This window comes from Strigops habroptila, chromosome 9 (assembly GCF_004027225.2).
Source record: "Strigops habroptila isolate Jane chromosome 9, bStrHab1.2.pri, whole genome shotgun sequence".
NCBI classification, from domain to species: Eukaryota; Metazoa; Chordata; class Aves; order Psittaciformes; family Psittacidae; genus Strigops; species Strigops habroptila.
The window spans coordinates 30,100,136-30,121,278 of record NC_044285.2 but is presented as its reverse complement, the minus strand read 5'-3'; the positions used below and the strand labels follow the sequence as shown (position 1 = coordinate 30,121,278).

Sequence of the window (21,143 nt, the reverse complement as noted above, 5' to 3'; positions counted from 1 at the left end):
TCCTAGATGTAAAATGGACCTAGCAGGGGTCCATCATCCCACAACTAGTGGGGAAGACTTTTTAGGCAGTGTTTGTACAGCACAGGAGACTTGCTGCTATCTGTCACGCAGAGCCCATAATACCACCTGAGAACAAATTATAGTCGTGCATGATCAAAATCACATCCAGTTCAGCCCCAATTTGAGAATCCTTTTTGGCTAGTGATGTTGTCCAGAGCAGAGAGAGCACAGCTTGATTTCCAGAGCCCAGGCTGAGCTGGCAGAGCTGGCAGGTAGAAACATCTTGTTTTGACTGGTAAACTGAGCAAGTTTGACATGAAAACCACTGAGGGAGAATAAATATGGAACAACAAGATATAATTTTTACAGAGGCCCTTTTCTGACTGTAACGGTACTTTGAGCCATCCCAGACTTGAACTAAGAGGTCCTGAGATCTGAGGAAGGTAATTCAAGCCACTATAGGTTTGGTTAAGGCTCACAGCTGTCGCAAGCAGAGACATCTGTAAGTGCACAACTACTTAACAGCACTATTCCTGCAGGACTACAAAAAGCAGGAGAAACAGGAAAGGGAGGGGGGAAAGATCAGAGAGGAAAAAGGTTTTTATCTCCAACACAGAACCAGAGATAAATGCCAAAACCAGAAGAATAACCTATAGGAACTGCATGATCAGTGTTCCCCAAACCAGCTTGAAATTCACACCTGGCTCAAAGCAAACAGTAGCTCTCCTACACCCTGGGAGCAGGGGCTGACTGAGAAGACCTGTTTATTTCCATTTAATGGGAACAGGATCAATCACTGGATCTCCAGAATACGTGTTTATTATTTGACTTATCTGTTCCTGCTATAGGGCTCCACCATCCAACATTTCTCTTTCTCACATATGTGATGTTAATTCGTTTAATGGGCTTTATGCTAGGCGTGTCTGGCAGGTTAATAAATGGTTAGAAAGCTGGTGCCATAGTCAGGGGTTTGGCTATTTAGAGCATGGGGCTCCATTTGGGAGGCCAGATCTGCTGGAGGCTGGTGGAGCTGGTCTGACAAAGAAGGGGAAGAGCTGTTTTGGTAGGAGGCTTGCCAGGCTGGTCAGGAAAGCTTTAAACTAGATGTGTTGGGGGAGGGGAGCATTGATCCATCCCAACATTCCTGGTCAGTTGCCAGCACCTATAATAAGTGCTTGGAGCGATGTAGAGATGTTCCAGCTGCCCCAGCCATTGAGTCGGCTTCATTTGGAGCTCGGCTAAGGTGCCTCTATACAAACGCCCGTAGTATGGGGAACAAGCAAGAGGAATTAGAGATGTGTGCAAGGCTACGGGAATATGATGTCATTGGTATCACAGAAACATGGTGGGATGGCTCCTATGACTGGAATGTTGGAATGGAAGGTTACAGGCTGTTTAGAAAAGACAGGCCAGGCAGACGGGGAGGGGGCGTTGCTATCTATGTCAGTGATAGGCTAGAGAGTATGGAACTCTGTCTGGGGACGGGTGATGAGGTAACAGAGTGTTTGTGGGTCAGGATCAAAGGGAAAACAGCAACAGGGGACATTACGGTGGGGATCTGTTACAGGCCGCCTGATCAAGAGGACTCTGTGTATGAAGCGCTCTACAGACAGATAGGAGCAGCCTCACGCTCGCAGGCCCTGGTCCTCATGGGGGACTTCAACCATCCTGACATCTGTTGGAGGGACGGTACGGCCCGGCACAAGCAATCCAGGAGGTTCCTCGATTGTGTGGAAGACAACTTCCTCTTTCAAGCAGTAGAGGAGCCGACGAGGAGAGGTGCCATGCTGGACCTTGTGCTCACCAACAGGCAGGGACTGGTTGGAAATGTAACGCTCCAGGGCAGCCTTGGCTCTAGTGATCACGAGATGGTTGAGTTTGAGATCCTCAGGACAGTGAGAAGAGTGTGCAGCAAGCTCACTGCCCTGGACTTCAAGAAAGCAGACTTTGGCCTCTTCAGGAACCTCCTTAGTAAGGTTTCATGGGATACAGTCCTAGAGGGCAGGGGGGCCCAAGACTGCTGGTTGGTATTCAAGGATCACCTGCTACGTGCTCAAGAGTGTTGCATCCCGACTAGAAGAAAGTGCAGCAGGAGGGCCAGGAGACCTCCATGGATGGACAAGGAGCTGCTGAGGAAACTTAGAGGGAAAAAAGAAGCTTATAGAAGGTGGAAGCGAGGACAGGCGGCCTGGGAAGAATACAGGAACATTGCCCGAGAAGCTAGGGACCAGGTTAGGAAAGCTAAGGCCCAGCTAGAATTAAGTTTGGCAAGGGATGTAAAAGATAAGAGGAAAGGATTCTATAGATACGTAGCAAATAAAAGACAGGCTAGGGACAATGTAGGCCCTCTCCAGAAGCTATCAGGAGAACTGGCTACCATGGATTTGGAGAAGGCTGAGGTTCTTAATGACTTCTTTGCCTCAGTCTTCACCAGCAAATGCTCTGACCACACAACCCAAGTCTTGGAAAGCAAATGCAGGGACTGTGAGAACGAAGACCTTAGGCCCACTGTAGGAGAGGATCAGGTTCGAGACCATCTTAAGAACCTGAACGTGCACAAGTCCATGGGACCTGATGAAATCCATCCACGGGTCCTGAAGGAGCTGGCGAATGAAGTTGCTAAGCCACTGTCCATCATATTCGAAAAATCCTGGCAGTCAGGTGAAGTTCCCAATGACTGGAAGAAGGGTAATATAACCCCCATTTTCAAGAAGGGGAAGGTGGAAGACCCGGGGAACTACAGACCAGTCAGCCTCACCTCTGTGCCTGGCAAAATCTTGGAACAGTTTCTCCTGGAAAATATGCTAAGGCACATGAAAAACAACGAGGTGGTTGGTGACAGCCAACATGGCTTCACTAAGGGGAAATCCTGCCTGACCAATTTGGTGGCCTTCTATGATGGAGCCACGGAACTGATGGACAGCGGCAGAGCAGTTGATGTCATCTACCTGGACTTGTGCAAAGCATTCGACACTGTCCCACATGACATCCTTGTCTCTAAATTGGAGAGACATCAATTTGATAGATGGACCACTCAGTGGATAAAAAACTGGCTCGATGGCCGCACGCAAAGAATTGTGGTAAATGGCTCGATGTCCAGTTGGAAACCTGTAACGAGTGGTGTCCCTCAGGGATCGGTGTTGGGACCGGTCCTGTTCAACATGTTTGTCAGTGACATGGACAGTGGGATTGAGTGCGCCCTCAGCAAGTTTGCCGATGACACCAAGCTGTGTGGTTCGGTTGATACGCTGGAGGGAAGGGATGCCATCCAGAGGGACCTTGACACGCTTGTGAGGTGGGCCGATGCCAACCTTATGAAGTTTAACCAAGGCAAGTGCAAGGTCCTACATCTGGGTCGGGGCAACCCCAGGCACTGCTACAGGCTGGGCAGAGAAGAGATTCAGAGCAGCCCTGCAGAAAAGGACTTGGGGGTGTTGGTTGACGAGAAGCTTAACATGAGCCGGCAGTGTGCGCTTGCAGCCCAGAAAGCCAACCGTATCCTGGGCTGCATCAAAAGAAGCGTGGCCAGCAGGTCGAAGGAGGTGATCCTGCCCCTCTACTCTGCTCTTGTGAGACCCCACTTGGAGTACTGCGTACAGTTCTGGTGTCCTCAACATAAAAAGGACATGGAGCTGTTGGAGCGAGTCCAGAGGAGGGCCACGAGGATGATAAGAGGGCTGGAGCACCTCCCATATGAAGACAGGCTGAGAAAGTTGGGGCTGCTCACCCTGGAGAAGAGAAGGCTGCGTGGTGACCTCATAGCAGCCTTCCAGTATCTGAAGGGGGTCTACAAGGATGCTGGGGAGGGACTCTTCCTTAGGGACTGTAGTGGTAGGACAAGGGGTAATGGGTTCAAACTTAAACAGAGGAAGTTTAGATTAGATATAAGGAAGAAGTTCTTTACAGTGAGGGTGGTGAAGCACTGGAATGGGTTGCCCAGGGAGGTTGTGGATGCTCCATCCCTGGCGGTGTTCAAGGCCAGGTTGGACAGAGCCTTGAGCCACATGGTTTAGGGCAAGGTGTCCCTGCCCATGGCAGGGGGGTTGGAACTAGATGATCTTAAGGTCCTTTCCAACCCTTACGATTCTATGATTCTATGATTCTATGAAACCCCACCAAGGACTATCCACAAGAATAGATCTTACACACCAAATGCTGTCGCTACTGTTGAGGAAGCACCTTACATCAGTTCAGCCTGACACTTTAGTAGCCTCCAACTTCTTTTTCTTTGAACCAGACACAGGTGACAAAAGTGACATGCACACACAACCTGTGTTTCACGTAGCGATAAAACTACAGCATATTCCTTGGCGTTCATATTTCGTGCTATGTGGGTTAAAAATATCTCTCTGCCTAACTGGGATATTTGGAGACCTAGGAAATGAACAATGCAGATACGTAAAGCTGCTCTGATGAACAGCTCTAGGGCTGTGGGAATATATTTTGAGTAATCAAAAGGACTTGTACTAATGGGTTTTACACTCTTTTTACATTGTGCTTTCAGTGACAGTCGCTTGAAGGCAAAATTTACCAGCAGGAATAATCTCAGAAATGGTGAGTGTTCTGTAGACGTTATTCAAGGAGGAAGATGGGTCCAGGTGAGATGAAAAACACTTTCTAGACTGGCTATAAACAACAATCTGCTTTTAATGAGTTAATTAATTAAGATGCATTGGAATTATTCTACTAATCAGAAAGTTGAATGCATCATATTCAGTCATAAAAAATCTATGACTAAGAAAAGAGGCAAAATTCATGGACTAAATGCTTTGTTAAAATGCTGATAACATCTTTCTCTTAGAGAGATATCTCAGAACCCCTCGCTAGCTACTGTGAAGTAGTGCAGACCAGCTCTAGCACTGCTGGAAAGCAACTGTGTCAGTGAGTGGCTGAGCTGCAGGGAAATAGTGCACCAGCCGAGGGTGAAAAGGAAGGAGGAGGGCAGCCGGATGCCATTATTCAACATGGGCTTTGGCACAAACATGAGAACCAGCATCTCCTCCAGTTCCTGTAAAAGTAAACTGGCTTAATGGATGACAGCAAGGCTTCATGCCCACCACTGAATACCAAATCCAGAAAACAATGCTTGGTACCACCAAGCACAGCTCTAGGCATACAGATTGCTCAGAAACCCAAGTCCAATTTGACTCTGGGCTGAAACTCAGGGGAACTTATTTTCATTGCTATCTTCATCAAGCCACCCAAAACTCCCTCCACTGCTCTGTGTCAGAGCTTCTTGTCTCCGAAGGAGGATAATAAGAGTCTTGTGGGGCCACAGATGAATGCACAAATATATTCAAGATGCAGCAAGAAGTTCACAAGCTCTATCACACTGGAAGAAGGGTCTAATACTCTAAAATATTATTACACTCCAAAAAAAAAGTATGTGAAATCTAAATGAATTGAAGTTAGGTGGAAGGGTGCCCACTGATGAATGGATGTTACAGAGCCAGTTGTTAATTGAACAGTCCCCAGGATTCTTGTTCACTCCTTGTTTGATAGAGGATGGATTTGCTGGGAGCATGACGCAGGATTATATACCAGAGGATAGTGCTGACAGTGGGGTCCCTGCCTGATTTGCTGAAGAAGCTGATATAGATATGCAGTGAGTGAGGAGGAGGACTCCAGGAAAGGGAGGAAGATGTTTGCGCAGCTGAGTTCTGTTCTCCAGGACTGGATGTGTCACAGGGGTTCCTAGTGTTCCTTCCTACACAAGTCACCTAAACCTCACAGGTTTTGGTGAACTCTGCATGTCTCTGTCTTGGGGCACTGGGACTGACCACTGAGAGCTGTGGCTGAAATCAATAGGAGCTGTGCTTCCAATATGCAGTGTGCTGACGCCAATGCTGCCAAGTATTCTGGAGAATCAGGTGTTTTATCTGGGCCCCCCACAGCAGGGATACCTTTGGCTCCTCAGAGGAGAGGTGTGAACACGTTCAGGCTGTACTGGTGAGCTTGACAACAGCTATAAAACCAATTAATTCTGTGTTGTGAGCAGGTAGGAATGTGAAGCAGTCAAGAAAGCATGAGTCCAAGATGGTCTTTGCTTGCTCATTCCCAGGCTTTGCATCAGACATTCATCTCACTCCAGTCCGGCCCAACCTGTTCTAATCACCTGCCATGACCACCTCAGCTAGTCCCTAGTCCTCACTGTCATGCTCCCAGCCTGTCCCCCTCTTGGGTGTGGGAACAAGAAAGATCAGCTCCACGTGTAAATGGTATCTCTTGTGTGCTCTATGGAGGTGTTCAGGAGGAAGCAACTGTTGGACCTTGCCTCCTGATGCAAGGTCCCCTCACAAGGGGACCAAATATAGATCCACAGAGAAACCTCAATTCTGGCTTTTCTGAAGTCCTGAGTGTCTGACTTTATAGCCCCAAAGTCATTTTCACAGCATATATTTCCTATAAAAAGAGCAAAGTGAAAAAAAACCAGAAATTCCATCATGTAGCAATGTGTTAACATCCACATATGTCCCAAGAAGGACTGTATCCTTTCATTTCCTGCCACTTCAGTTAATGAAGAAAGACACAACAGCAGGAGGTTGTCATCTTCCTTCTGGATTAGTCCTAGAGAGGATGTGACCCATGGTCTGGAGCCAGGAGTCGTGTAAATGGGAGAGGAATTGAGGGCTGCACAGCTGCTGACAGATCTACTGACCAAGAACATCCTTTTCTCAGGAACTAAACTGGGACTACAGGCAGCCTTGGTGGCATTTCCAGTTTTTCTTTGGACGCTGTGGCTTGCAGCCTTTTCCAGACAGCTCCTGTCTCTCCTTCAATTTACTCCTTTCCCCAATCTGATCCATATTCACCCCTCTGCTTTCAAATCCTCTGCCCTGACAGTGTATAGGGAAGGGAGGGTTATTTCCCGCTGTAGTAAGGCTCTGTGAAGTGCAGGATTTGAGGCTAACCCTGTGTCCAGCTTTGGGCAATTTCTCCTGTGGACAGTGAAGGGGATGGCCCCAGCAGGGGGACTGCCTTCCTGCTAAGCCTCAATTCCCTGCCCTGGAGCGTGCAGAAGAGTTGGCTCAAGGCATCTCAGAAGCGTTGGGAAAATTGAATCTGGCTGCTCTGAGATTTAGGCATTTTTTCCACAGAAGTGGAGGGGAAGACAGCTGGAGAGCTGAGGACTAAGCTCTGGGAAGGCAGGTTTGCAGCTCCTATGATCCCTGGGACAGGCACCCCAGGACCAGTGGGCTGCCTCCTTCCCAGCCCCACACCCTGGCCCTCCTGCAACAGCACCACTGCTCTGGGATGCTGCAGCAGCACCAGAGGTGGTGGGACCATGGTGCTTGTTCCACTTGGGTTGCTGGCAGCCTTGGGAGCCTGCCTGCTGTACATGTACCTGGGCCAGCCCTGTTGAAGATGCTGCCGGCTTCATCCCCCAACATCTTAGGAGAGGAAAACACCCAGCAGGTACATGTATCAGGTTGTTACCAGAAATCTCTGAATCATTTTGCCTAAAATTTATTCTCTCCCCTTCAAAAAGTCAAAGCAAGCTAGCTGTATGGAAAAAAACCAACCACTGTGGCTGAGCTTTATACGCAGTGGAAAACCGAGATGTTTTCAAGAAGCCTTAGCAATGTGCAATACCACCAGACTTGGGCTATGTAAGAACCCAAATTCCCATTCCCCGCAGCACAGACCAAATAAGAGCAGCAGTTTCCCAGCTACACAGGTCTGGTGGGGCAAAGCTCGGGCCCACCTCCACCTCCTGCTGCATTCATGCAAGTCAAAGCAGCCACTTTTGGAGCCCTGAACTACTGACGATGCTTCACTGCAACACTTTATGCACCAGCAATCATTTATTTTTACAGTTCTAGGTTTCAAGTGATGCTGTTCTGCAGGCAATGACTGAGGACTTCATCCCCAGGCCCACTGAATTTGGAGTGGCCTTTGAAGAAGGAGAACCCTGGGGAACAAGCAGGATGTGGAGGCAGGCTGAGTCCCCAAGAGGGTGGAGGTGTGACGGACCAGAGAAGGGCTGAGGGCAGAAGAGGCAAGGGATAGAAAGGAAGGAGGCCAAGATGTTGAGGTTAAGGCAGGGTTTGGGTGTCAAGGGAGAGGAGTGAGACTGGGCAACAGTGATGAGACCTGGGAAGCCAGGTCCATGCCACAAGGCACATGAGGAGCAGGACACAGGCTCATTTCAATCCAAGATCCCGTCAGTGCTATTTTTCCTTAGGGAGTTTGAATTAAAAATGAAGCAGGGAAAGCTGCTGGGTCCACAAGCATGAAAACTTTGGATTTAGTGTGTAATCCTGAGGGCTTCTTGGTCATTCCTTTTTCACCAGGCATTTTCAGACACCGTGCACACCACCCAGGAGAAACGATAGGAACCCTGCACTGTAGGTGGGCTGGAGGCAAGGAGCAGAGAATGCCCTCACCTTGCTTTTGGCTAACAAGATCTATAAATGATGCTGGGAGACCGTAAAGGGTCCCCTTTCCATCCACGCCTGGCAAGTCCTTGAAACTCTCACAAAGTTTTGGGCTGGAGATGTTGCACCAACAGAGAGCAGCTGAGTCACTGAGCTCAAGTGGGATCCTCCTGCCATTCCTTCATTTCCTTCTCTACCCTGGGGCAATACAGTCTTTGGTTGCTTGCTTTACTTTTGCTTTCTTTTTTTTTTCCCTCCTATGGAACTAATGCTTCTGAAAGTGAGCACCTGAGAGCACTTACAAGAACCAGGATGCTGCTCTGAAAGCTCCCTCTCTCCCCCACCCGTGGCCCTGCAATGCTTCCCAGACCTGATCTGCAGCATCCTCTGCTCATCCAGTCCTAAATGGTGAGCATCCTGCTTAGCTTACTGTGGTGTATTTGTTGTGCTTGCAATATATCCACTGAATATCGCCCCTGTACTGTCCATCCCCAGGCCAGGGCCAGCTGGATTTAATCTCCCTGTGAGATATGCTGCCATGACCCCCAGAGCTGAGCAGGGTCCCCAGCATGCCCTGCCAAAAGACCTCCCTCTACATCATTGCTCATTTTGTGCCAGGACAGAGATCTCCATTTTCAGGAGACCAAGAACCCTGTCTGGATCTTCTTTCTACCCTGAAAACCCCTCCTCCAAGGCTGTTCCCGATCCCCATCACAATCGTGGCCAAACCCCTTAAACCTGCTTTGCAGTGACCCCCTGCCCTTTCGGTCCCAAACCATCTTGCTCAGCCCATGAAAACTGGGCTTTGTGGTGCCTATATGTCCCACATCTCTTCAACATGGTGTGCTACTTTACAGTTTGGGGGACTGTCCAGAGGTCCCCAGGCCGGAAGAGTGTACAACCTGCACCCCAAGAACTGATGTACCTGCATCACCTTCAACACCAGCTCTTCCACTTCAACTCACCTGATGCTTGACCCCCTTGGACTGTCCCCAAGGAGCCAGGATCTCTTTCTGGAGGAGTTGCTCCCAGATTTTTCCATCACATCCCCATAGCTCCAACTCTCACCCTTTCTCCCATGTGTCTCCCCATTCAGCCCAGCTCCCCAGACGAGCACGTCACACTCATTGCCACAGCACCACTCCTGAGAGCCGACCTGCTCATTGGCCTAATGGGTTTCCAAGAGAGTGGTGGAGAGGGGAGGAGAGCGTGTGGCTGACGCTTCCCAGGCACTCAGCTCAGCCCAGAGCTAACGAGGCATCTCCAAATTAAAAAGTGAACTGCAATCCCCGGCAGGCCTGTCCTCCTTTTGGCATTAGTCGGAGTTCTCTTTCTCAAAAAGAGGACTGGAGAGCCGCGAGTTGCATTTGGAGCTGTTGAAGCAGCATATCCCGGGAATGGTGCGGGATGCTGGGACAAGGAGGCCAGGCTGGGGCTGCTGTGCCGCGGAAGCACTCCCTCTCTTATCTTAGGAAGGTTGTGAGGTGCAAGATCTGCCTCGCCAAGTGAAGGAGCACAAATGGTACATGGGAATAGGCTCTTCCAGTGCCTCTACGTCCAAAGGTACATCCTGCTCTGTGGGCAGCAACTGTGGAGGAGGCACCCCAGGGTGCAGAGGTGGTACCCTGCCTGTGGGGCTGAGCAGGCAGGGACAGTGCAGGGGTGATGATCTGAGGGGAGGATGGTAAGAAGGAAACACTTCTATAGGAGGAAGGTACGGGGAAAGCAAGCAAGGAAACTGCTGAGGTGAGAGGAAGGAAGAGCAGCCTGGTTTGTTGCTTTTGTGGGTTGAATTTCTCACATGGGAATCATCTGGGAAGGACCTTTCTCTGCCCACATCTCTGGGATGCCCAACACTGGCACCCTATCCCCAAAGCCCTCATCCTTGAGGTGCAGAGGGCTGAGGGCTCTGGTTTCTAGAGGTGCTCTCTGGAGCAGCTCAGCCTGGCTCACAGGCAACTGAGTGGTAGCTGCTTTGTTCCAGTCCTCTCCGTTCCTGCCTAGGCAGCTGCCTGTCCAGCCAGACCGCTCTACCACTGCTGGGCCAGCCCTGAGGCAGGCCCATGTCATTCCTCCGTGGCACACGGCTCCAAGCAGGACCTGCCACCCCTCTGAGATGCTCTCTTTGCCATTCACAGCTCACTGTGAATGGTCTTCCTGGGGTGAGTGCACAAGTGAGTGAAGAGTGATCTCCATCCCCAGCAGAGATGGCTTACACCCATCTTGCCCAGCTAGACAGCAGCCGAGGGGTGACAGGTTGGTCCAAGTGGAGCACGAGGTGGGCTGCAGGACAGTGTCCTGGAAACAGCCCAGTCCTCAGGGTGCTAGAACAGGGGTTCAGCCCAACCCCATGCACCCTAGAGAGACATAGACACATGTTCTAGGGCTTTGCCCAAAGTGTGCCTTTTTCAGCTGCACACAGTTCACTGGGGGGAGCTTTGCCCTCTCCAAACACAGCAGGGATGTTGGATGAACTAGGAGACACAAAGGGCTAGACACATCCTGGCGTGATCCTACTGGATTTCTCCTGGCAATGGATTTGGCCCGAAATCTCAGAGAACTGGGGAGCTCTGGGGACAGCAGTGGGACAAGGAAACTTCCCTCTCCTCTCCTCCAGGCTTGTAATGCTAATGATCCCCAGCTTTCAGACTCATCTTTCAACCCACCCTCAACTGTAAATGCAACAGACAATTTTGACCAGAGAAGCTTATCCTAACGGGGAAGAGGACCAGGCGTGCTGAGAGTTAGGGCATCCCTGCACACCAAGCACCAAAGGCATGGCCACTGATGCTGCCAGGCAGGACTTTGCACTCATGAGCAAAGGGAAGGACAAGGAAGGGTGAAAGGCAACAGTGAGATGGGTGTAGGAAAGAGGGTTACCATCGCCTTTCTATTTCTCTGCTTGAGTGAAAACGCAACTTGTACTTTGGGAATTCAAAGTAAAATCAAATGAAATGCAATGGTTGCCCAACAACATGCACTTTACAGCCAGGAAGGATGCTGAGCCCAGCCTGTGCATCGCACAGACCCATGCAAGGTCAGCAGTACTGCCCTGAGCCCTGTGTGCCTTGCCCAGACTGAAGGAAGGTGTGATCTGTGTCCTGGCTGACCTGGGGGCCTGCCATCAGAGCACACAGGCCGTGAAATGCACCTGTGCTGATGGACCTCCATCCCCATGGCTCCCTGCTGCACCCCTCTGCTCTGTGCCTCCGCGGAGCCAGATCACCTACTGTTTTACTGTATCAGAATCATCTCAGTGGCTTACAAGATGGTTTTCTTGCAGTTTTTATGTCATCTCTGCAGTTCTCCCCCTCATAAAATGTGACTGCACCAATTCCTGTGATTGGGACTGTTGAGCTAATAGGGACATTTCATGTTTCCTAAACAGAGCTAATAAATCAAATCCACCCATATCCCATGTCCAAAGGAGAGAAGGGAGTGGGGGGATCCCTGTTTCCTTGCAGAGCACTGCAAGCCCTTCTGAAGTGGTTCCCCCTGCACTGAAGTGACCTTCCAGATGCCCCTGAGTACTATAGAGGGATGAACATCTCCCAAAGCCCACAGCCCTCCATGGGGCCAGAGTCCAGCAGCCCTCAGTGCTGCCACCTGAAAGCCTCTGGTCCACCACAGGGTAGAGCATGGTGGGGACTGTGTGCATGGGGAGAGAAGGCAGCCTCTGACAAAGGGTGAGGGGTGGTGAGTGGATATGGGCAAGTTTGGGTAGGGTGGAGGGAGACCAGAGGTTTCAGGGAGAGATAGGTTTGTTCATGGGGTCATGGGAAACTGGAATACACTGGGGTGACTTAAAAACCTGATTAAATCAGTGGTGATATTCCTCCACCCCCAGAAACTCTGGATTAGACCCTTTGAGAGAAAACAACTCTTTTGTATCACCATGGAACTGGCCCTGGCATCTCTCCTCCTTGTGAGCACAAACATGAATCTGCTTCCCAGCAGTCATCTGGAGAAGGGCATCTCTGTGTGGTTCCTGTCCTCCTGCAGGCTGAAGATCTCCCAATCCCACACATCTTGTGAAAAGGAAAAAGCATTGCCCAGAAAAGACTGAAAACAGCCAAGCTCGGTAGGCTGAAGCCAGAAGTCCTCCAAATCCCCCTCCCTGTGCTGTCAGCTGTGGTTCTCCTGCTCCTCTCCTGCAAATGATCCTCAACAGTACCCTGAAGCACGACAATACCCAAAGTTTATCCACAAGAATGACGAAGAGAAGACCCTTCCCATTCTCCTTTTTGCTCACAGGACTCAAGAGAGGAATTGCAGATCCTTGCATCTCCTACTGAATAGCAGCCAGGCCACCAGCATCCAGGGAATATTTTATCCCATATTGTTGCTTGAGGGGGCAGCCTGGCAGAGCAACCAACAGGCCAATATTCACCCCAACCCTCTGCAGGAAAAAGAGCTAAAATATCTGGCAGTGGGAACACAAGTGGAAGAGGCATGACCTGTAGTCTGTGATGGAGGAAAGTTTGGAGTAAAGGAAAAGCAGAGTGTCTGTCCCAGCAAAATATACCCAGAAACGTCACACCATGGACAACCCAATGGGTGTCAGCAGGAGGAGAGGAGCCAGTGAGAGGAGGAGGGAAACCAGGATGGAAGAAAGAAAGGTGAGGGAGAAGGCAAGGAGTTGAGGGCTAGCAAACAGAGGAGGGGAGGAGATGTCAGATGGGAGTGTTTCACGAGGTCAAGCCAGCAGCACAGACACACAACAGCTCCCGTGCTCTGCTCCTGCTCCCGGCCATCACCATACCTCCAAAGTCAGGCCTGAGGCGGACGTCATAGCCCTTCAGCAGTTTGTCCACAATCTCTTTCACCACAGAAATATTCCCAGTGGATGGGCTGAAAGATAAAAGAAGAGAGTCCTTGTCATCCTGTGTGCCATCCTGGCTGGGCAGCACCGCCGCAGCATCCCTTGCGCCCCTTGGCACCAAAGCTCCTGTGTGTGCTACAGACACCTCAGCTCGCTCATGTTTAGTGTCCCTGCACAGCTCTTGATGAGCCCCTAGCAGGGCTGCTAGGAGTCCTAAGCTATCCTGGGAGTGGCACAGGAGTCTCAGCAGTGTCTTGGCTCTTCTGTGGCTCACCCTGACACCTGGGTATCACAAACTCCATCCCCTTGCACTGTGCCCAGTGTGTGCCTGCATCCGAGCAGTGCCACCGGGCTGGTGCACCCCTCAATGTGCGCACAGCTTACCACACACACTCTTCCTAGCCACTGACCCACACATTTGGGGTGCATCACTGTACCCTGCCCATGGGTGGGTGCACACACATACACATAGAGGCAGAAATTGTCCTTTCTGTCCCACCAATGTATGCATGGGGTTGCTCCAGCCTCTCTCTTGCAGCGCTCATTCCCTTCTGCCTGCCACGCTGGGCGCTTGCTCCTGGTCTCCCCCTCCACAGCACGGACTGATCACGCACTGAGGTCTCCACTACATGAGTCCCCCCTAGCAGGTTCCCTGCACTGTCACACACCCCAGTGCAACCTCTGCTTCTCAGTGCACCCAGGTATTTCTTCATATTATTGAAGTAAAGGGAAAAGCAATGCTACTTTTGCCCCATGGCCTCAACATACAGCTGATCTTTGGTGTGTAAAAATGCCTTTTCTGTCACTCAGCATCACTGTGGCTTCTTAGCAACACGAATCAAGAGACAGAGGCAGAGGAGGAGAGTCCATTTTTCCCTCTTTGTGCCAGAGCAGCGATCCTTTTCCTGCCGACCCTTTTACTTCCACACAGGAGGGGCATGTGTCCTCCCTAAAACCGATCCAGCTCCTCCAGCCATTTCATAAAGAAGGGAGCTTCTTCTAAAAACAGCCCAAGAGCCAAAGCAAAACTGAAGGTGGGAAACCAGAAAGCAGAGGATGCTAAAAATATTGAACCTATTCAGTGCTGCGGGGTATATAGGTTTTCTGCCTGAATACCCAGCCTCTGTGCCACCCTCATCCCCTGCTTTGCATGAGAATAGAGACCCTACTGGTGACAACTGCTGCTCTTTGCAGTCACCCACCACAACAGCATGTCTCCCTGTCAACACCGCCTCCCACATCCATCCAAGTCAAGCTGGAAAGCTGCACCATAGCACTACCACTGCCAGCCAGCCCCGTGCCTCACTGGACACAGGGGTTTGCACTGACATGTCCGTGTGTCTGCACACACACAGACAGACACACAGACATGCTGTCCTGATGGTACAAAGGATGTTTGGACTCCCTGCCTGTGCACACAGACATACAGACACATGAAGGTGCTGGAGCTTGAGGGTACAGCTGTGAAACGTGCACAAACGTGTGTGTGCATGTGTGTAATGATACCTAAGTCTGTGTGAAGGTGACTGTGGGTGCAGATCTTGCTTGGGTTTATGGAAGCGTTCAAGGCCAGGTTGAACAGGGCTTGGAGCAACCTGGTCTAGTGGATGGTGTCCCTATCCATGTCAGGGAGGTTGGAACTAGATGATCTTTAAGGTCCCTTCCAACCGAAACCATTCTATGATGCTATGATGAGACACAGGGCTGTGGACACAATTTATGCAAGAACACAGAAACAGGCATTGCTGGAGACTGGTTTCCCAGGTGTGAGTCTCTCCAGACAGGTGTAGGTAGAGGCATGTGGGACCACTGGGAAGTCTGGGCATGTGTTAAGGCTCTGGATGCACAGGCTGTGCATGTGCAGGGATTTCTCAACCGAACAGGGATGTGCAAATGTGAGACAGCACACTTCCCAGGCCCAGCTTTGGTGCATGGACAAAACATTCAGCTATAGTGATGGAGGTTGTGTGTTTGGAGAATGTCTGAGCAATGTTCCTGAGCATGCACCTTAGAGGGGTACAGCTCTAATCACTGTAATAAGATCAGAGAGGGGTACACAGGTGGACATTTTTGCCACACAGTGTTTAGGCTGGCAAGGCCCACTTCACCTGTGGATTTCTACGCAGGTATGTGAAGTTTTGCAACATGCTTATATATATATGATTACTGTGGATGGATAGTGTGCACCAGCATTTGTTCATCTCTAAACAGTCATTCCCAGGTACATAGATTTCCATATTCCCAATTTCCGTATTCATAATATAGACACCATGTATTTCTCAAGGGATTTAGACACTTCTGTAGGGCTTCACATGGGACATAAACTCAGGAAGCAGTGTCACCTCCTTAATACAGGCAAGGAAATTGAGGCAGAGGCAGTAACCAATGTGCCAGAGGCCCTGCAGAGAGGGGCAGTGGGAAGAGGGATATAGGGCCTCTTTCCTCCTCACCAGCTACAAGTTGGCCCAGTGAGGACATCCACTGCCATCCTGAACAAGGGCAAGGCCTCTTGCCTCTCGATGCTCTTATTGATCCAATAAGCCATGTCCCCCCTGCTGAACAGGCAAACCCAGCTGCAAGCAAGCAGCTGCATGTAAGTGCTATTCCTGGCAAATGTGGGTCTGCATCCGCTCAGGGAGCACGTACATCCAGCCCGTGAACTGGATTTTTTAATGCTGTGTCCCTGACTCTGTGGGTGTGCGTGTGCTTTGCATATGCACATACACTTGCAGCCAAACATCTACATACATGTGCACTGTGCTGCTGGCTGGGATATGTGGGAGCAGCTGAAGGCATGTGCGCATGGGAGAGTGTTTTGTCTCCAAGGCGTACAGATATACATGCAGACTACAGGTGAACAGCAGCCCTGGACATCAGCAGATATAAACACACATGCAAGGTCATGTCTGAGCAAAGGCTTTTGATATGGGCATTGCTTGGATACTGGCTCTTAAACATACTGGTGTATGTGTCCATACACAGTGGAACCAGGCATGAATGGTGTGGGTAAGGTGGGCACGGATCTGCGCATGTGCGTGTTTATAACTATGGGAACATAAATCTTTGTATATACAGATCTGCAAGGGACCTGCATGTGTGCGTCGGGAACGCACTGCTCAGTGTGCCTGGCTGAGCAAGGAAATGCCACAGCTCCCCTCCCACCAGGCTTCATGCACGCCGTCAGCACAGAGGTACAAACCCACCTGCGTGTGTGAGCAGGGAGGGCAAGGAGGAGTAGTCAGCGCTACTCCTGTGTGTGAAGGCAGTGGATAAATGCCTGTGCCTGAGCAAACAGGTGTTCTCCGTACACCTTGTCCAGGCTGGATGTGTGCCTGGATCACTCGGAGTGCTCTAGGCATAAACCAGGAATAGCTGCAGCTTGGGTATGCAGGGTATTAGTGCAGATTTACATGCCTACACACAGAGCAGATCAAGCGTTCTGTGCTCTGTAGGTGTGTTGTGAGACACATGTGTGTGCACCCGAATGGGCATGGATAAATGCGCACATGCAGGGATGTATCTGAACGCCTCGAACCCACAGATGATGATGTTGCACGCCATAAACCTGCGGGGAGGCACAGACACGGGCATTGCCTCTGCTACACCGCAGAGCCAGGGCTGTGGTACAGGCTGGATGTGCGTGTGTGCTATATGTGCTAGCTGTGTGTGCAGGCACAAGCACGGCCAAGGCAGCCCTGTGCCGGGTGCATATGCACACAGCTCAGTGCTGTGCACTCCTTCAGCTCCCACAGACACCATGTTCCACAGCAAAACGCTTCATTTTGCCATTTTCCCCCAGGTCACGTACTGGCGGGGGGAGGATGCGCTGCAAGTGGGCTGCGAGGTGGGCTCCATCTGCAGAAAGCCTGTTCCACATCTCATGCATGAGCATCCCTCCTCCCCCTAAAATGACACGGGCTGGGAAATAACAACAGCAGGCAGCAGGGGAAGCAATTTGGGGAAAGAACCCCCCCTCCCCTTTCCCCTGTACAGATCGATGGAGAAAACCCCAAACCAAACAAATGAACCCTGGATCAGCCCCCTTGTCCCTGCAGCCTGGGATCGCAATCCTTACCTTTGCGCACAGCAGGCGAGACAAAGAGCTGCTAAAGCAGAGACAATTCCACTCAATCTGTCTGCCTGAAATGTCCACATTTCCACAAAGACGAAGGAGGAAAAAAATCTTTGGAGGGGAGGGGAAAGAAGGATGGATCTTCTGAAATCCCCCTCCAAAAAAAGGGGGGGATGGAAAGAAGAAACCAACCCCCCCCAGGCAATGATTTCCTAGAGAAAAAGAATAATGAAAAAAACCCTAAAAAATATGGGGGAAAAATATCCCCCCCCCCCCCTTCCTTCAGTGCCAGTCAAAGAATTCGTTTCTTCTTCCTTTCAGCATCCTCTCAACAAGAGACATCCTCTGGCAACGGAGAAAATCCCAAGAGAAAGAAAAATAAAATGCCCCAAAATGGGCTCAGCAAAATGTGAAGCGGAATCTCACAGGTATGAGGAGAGGGGGAAAAAGGAGAAAAAAAAATGAAAATAAAAAAAAGAAAAAGAAAAAGAACTCAGCGTCCCCTGAGCACTCCACTTGGATTATTTTTCCTCCTGCTCTTTTGCCATCCGGTTCTGCAGATGTTGCATGGCTCCTGCTACCCACCTTCAGAGGAGGAGGAGGAGAAAGAGTGTGTGTGTGTGTGCGTGTGTGTGTGTGTGAGGGGGAAGGCGTGCGTTATCTAGCAATATGATTTTATTCTGGATTTTACCTACTTGCTCCCCCTTCTCTATTTTCTGAGGGGGAAGGGGAAGCAACCCAACCCCACCGTGCAGTTCTTTTATTATAGGGAAATCTCAGCCTTGTCACTTGGAAGGTTTGGGGCTTTTTCTAAAAGGGTTAAAGAAAAGGAAAAACAAATGCAACCCAGAAGAGAAATAAATAGATTTATGCATGTGTAGAAAATGAATAAATCCCTGTCTGCAGAAAGAGCTGCTCTCCGAGGGAGGACTGGATGTCTCCCCAGTGCTGTTGCCGCAGCTCCTGTGGAGTTTTGCTGCTCATAGCAAAGTCACAAGAGGAGGGGAGGAGAGAGGAGGGAGTTTATGGATGGGGAGGGGGACACTCCGGCAAATTGGGATCCTGACGTCATGGCTGACAACATTAACCCCTGCTGCCTTGCAGAGGGGACTTTTTCCTTTCCTTTCTTCCCAGGGAGGTGAGAGCAGGGGATAAGATGGGAAAGGTGATGGCATTTGGGCAAGTAGGGGGACGTGCCTCTGAAAGAGTGGCTCAGCTACAAGAGCTGATGGGTGCTATGGTTGCCTGAAATAGTGTGATCAGCAAAGGCTGAACTTCTTCCTTCAGCCACAGAGATAAAAGAGGTGATTTACTGAGACTCTTTGCATGCCAGGGGGCAGAGTGGCCTCTTCCTGGGGTACTGGGGAAGATCCAAAGCCTCTGATGGGGCTGGAAACTTCCCTTGGCCAGGGAAGCCCAGCTCAGCAGGGATGCTCTGCTTTCCCTGGAGGCTGCTGTTGTGGGTACAATACAGTTTGTGGGAGAAGGAAGCCTGAACTTCCAGAAATGCTGCTGAGGATCAGCTCCTGATTCTGTGGCTTTGCCTGCTGACATGGTAACAGCCATTGAAATCTTCACAGTCACAGTCTCCTGTGCATCAGCTTCTGATCTTTATCTTAAAGAAAGTAATATAATTAAGGACCTCTGCATCAGGTATGCAGTAATGTATTTCCATGGAGGATTTTTTCCTAGGAAAAGGAAGAGATCCAGCAGCACTTTGAATGCAGAGCAGAAGCTGTGACTCAAGGAGGAAACGTCTGAGCTCTCACACCAGGACCATCCAGCATGCCATCTCCTCTGTACCTGCCTGGCAGCTCAGGGCAGACCCTCCAAGCAGGTAAGTCTCCACTCCCCTGGTGCTGGCTTGACACCTGTGTGTGAATGGTTTCCAAACCCTTCTTGGACAAGAGGGAAGAGCCAATGTGTCACTGCAGCTGGGCAGGACAAGGTCCAAAATGCCTCTGAAGAGGCACAGGGCAATGCACAGTGGCCGTTGGGCAACAGTCTCGTCCTGCCATTCCCTGCAGGAAGATCAGTGCCAGCCCTGGCTCTGGGGCTCATAATGCTCCCTTCCTTCATGCTTGAGTACTCTGCCTCTCCTTCTCCCAAAAAGCGGGGTGGTGAGTGACCACTTTGGAGAGCTTCCCTGTTGCAGGCCAGGCGGAGCTGTTGCAATGCACAGATATTAGAACAAGGAAAAGCTGGGTTGTGTGGTGCACTATACCAGTGTCACAACTCAGGCCATCTCCCCTGTGGCTCCTGTCCCAGCAGGGAGGTCCTGGGGTCCCAGCATGTGAGCCTTGTGGGGACAAGGAGGACTCCGAGAAGGTTTTGCACCCACAACAAGGCTGTGCTAGTCCGCATCTTCTCACCTGCTGCTGAGGCTGGTGGAAAAGGATCTCTGCTTGGTTTAGAGCCTGGACCACTCCTGCTCCCCCAGACCTCTGTGAGCTAAGCTTAGAGCAGTGATTTCCTGCTGTGTTTTCTCTCAGGCCAAGCAGATAAGTGGTACTTGTCACATGCCAGCGAATGTGTCTGTGGGTGCCAGGATGCAGCATGCTACCCACAGGCTTTGACTGCAGACCACTATGTCTGGTGGTCTTTAGCTGCATCGTAGCCCAAAGCAACTGCTGCCTGTCTGCCTAGGCTCTTGGTGCTGGGCTGAGCACTGTGCCAAGGGTACATGCCCTCAGGATGTGCCCTAGCTTTGACATGCCATGGTGCCATGAGTAATACATGCTTTGCCAACTCCCCCAGAAGCTTGTGGCTCCCTGATTCCCGTGGGTGAGGGGATCTTCTTTGCTAAAGGGAAGATGGGCCAAAGCAATAAGGTTTCCCTATGTGCCTGTTGAAGAAGAGGAACCAGTCCAGCAGATATGGGCTGTGCTTGGCCAGGCTCAACCCCAACTGTTTCCACAGGGCAGTTTATCTCCTGTATGGTCACTCATGCCTCACCTGGTGTATCTGCCTCTGCAGCACAGGGCACAGCCAGCCATGGCATAGATATGCCAGGGTCCTGCAAGATGTCCCCATGTACGTGGGTACCACAGGGAGACCTGAGCCTGGAATGAGCTGCCTCAGTGTCTCTCAAGTGCAGGTGTTGTACAGGTACAGTATCTACCTTGTCTGCTGCTGCCAGCACACAGGTCTCCTGACAGCAGAGTGTTTCTGAAACATTTATTCTGAATTAAGCTGCTGGGTACCAGAGAGAAGCTCCTGGGGAGATGAGAAGCTTTTGCCTCTGAGGTGGCTCTGGGCACCAGAGGCCCCATTTAGCCCCTCCTGGGCCCTTCTACTACTCCCTTTTCTCGCCCCTTAGCACTGCTGTCTCCCACCAGCTATGATTGCATGTTAATGGCTAAAAGGTAAGTGGAAAGCAAATGTCAGAGGCATACATGAAGAGGAAAAATTATGCTCACAAATGGTGACATTTGTGCTTGCAACTTCACCCAGTTGGGAGCAGAAACCATGTCACATGAATTATCTGACCACTCAGCCACAACAGGAAACTTTGGAAAGCTGGTTGCCTAACAGTGAATGCATTCAAAGCAGCTGTGCTGTGCTCTTGAATAATCTACCTGAAGCCATGTTTGTGAATAAAGCACTGCTTTGGAATTAGTCACCCATCTCTGCTGAGTCTCATTAAGGCTGATGCACATTGACACGTGATGATGCTTGCTGCGGTGTTTGTTTCTTGCCCTCTGGAAGATGGGCATTCTTGAGCCCCTCCAGGAACCCCAAGTGCTGAGTCTGCTTTCCCTCTGTGGTTGTCTGCTCTCCAGTAAGAGGCCCTCAATGAGTTTTTCTAAAGTCCATGTTCTGAGTCTAAAAAGAGCTCGAGAAACTGCTGGAGATGATGTGCTGTGGCTGT

The 21,143-nt window shown here is 50.6% G+C and overlaps 1 protein-coding gene across 2 annotated transcripts in view; it reads right to left on the bottom strand.

Annotated features, from left to right (window-relative positions):
• Positions 1-18,259, bottom strand: part of LOC115612892 (gamma-aminobutyric acid receptor subunit beta-4) — a 76,520-nt gene extending 58,261 nt beyond the window's left edge. The window contains exons 1-2 of one of the 2 annotated variants that reach the window (XM_030497751.1): positions 17,276-18,259; positions 13,141-13,229 (exon numbers count right to left, since the gene is read on the bottom strand). In XM_030497751.1, coding sequence (XP_030353611.1) covers positions 13,141-13,229; positions 17,276-17,355 — 169 coding nt within the window. In that variant the 5' untranslated portion in view covers positions 17,356-18,259. The remainder of the gene's footprint in view (positions 1-13,140; positions 13,230-17,275) is intronic. The other variant, XM_030497750.1, reaches the window with a different exon arrangement.
• Positions 18,260-21,143: the final 2,884 nt, after the last annotated feature.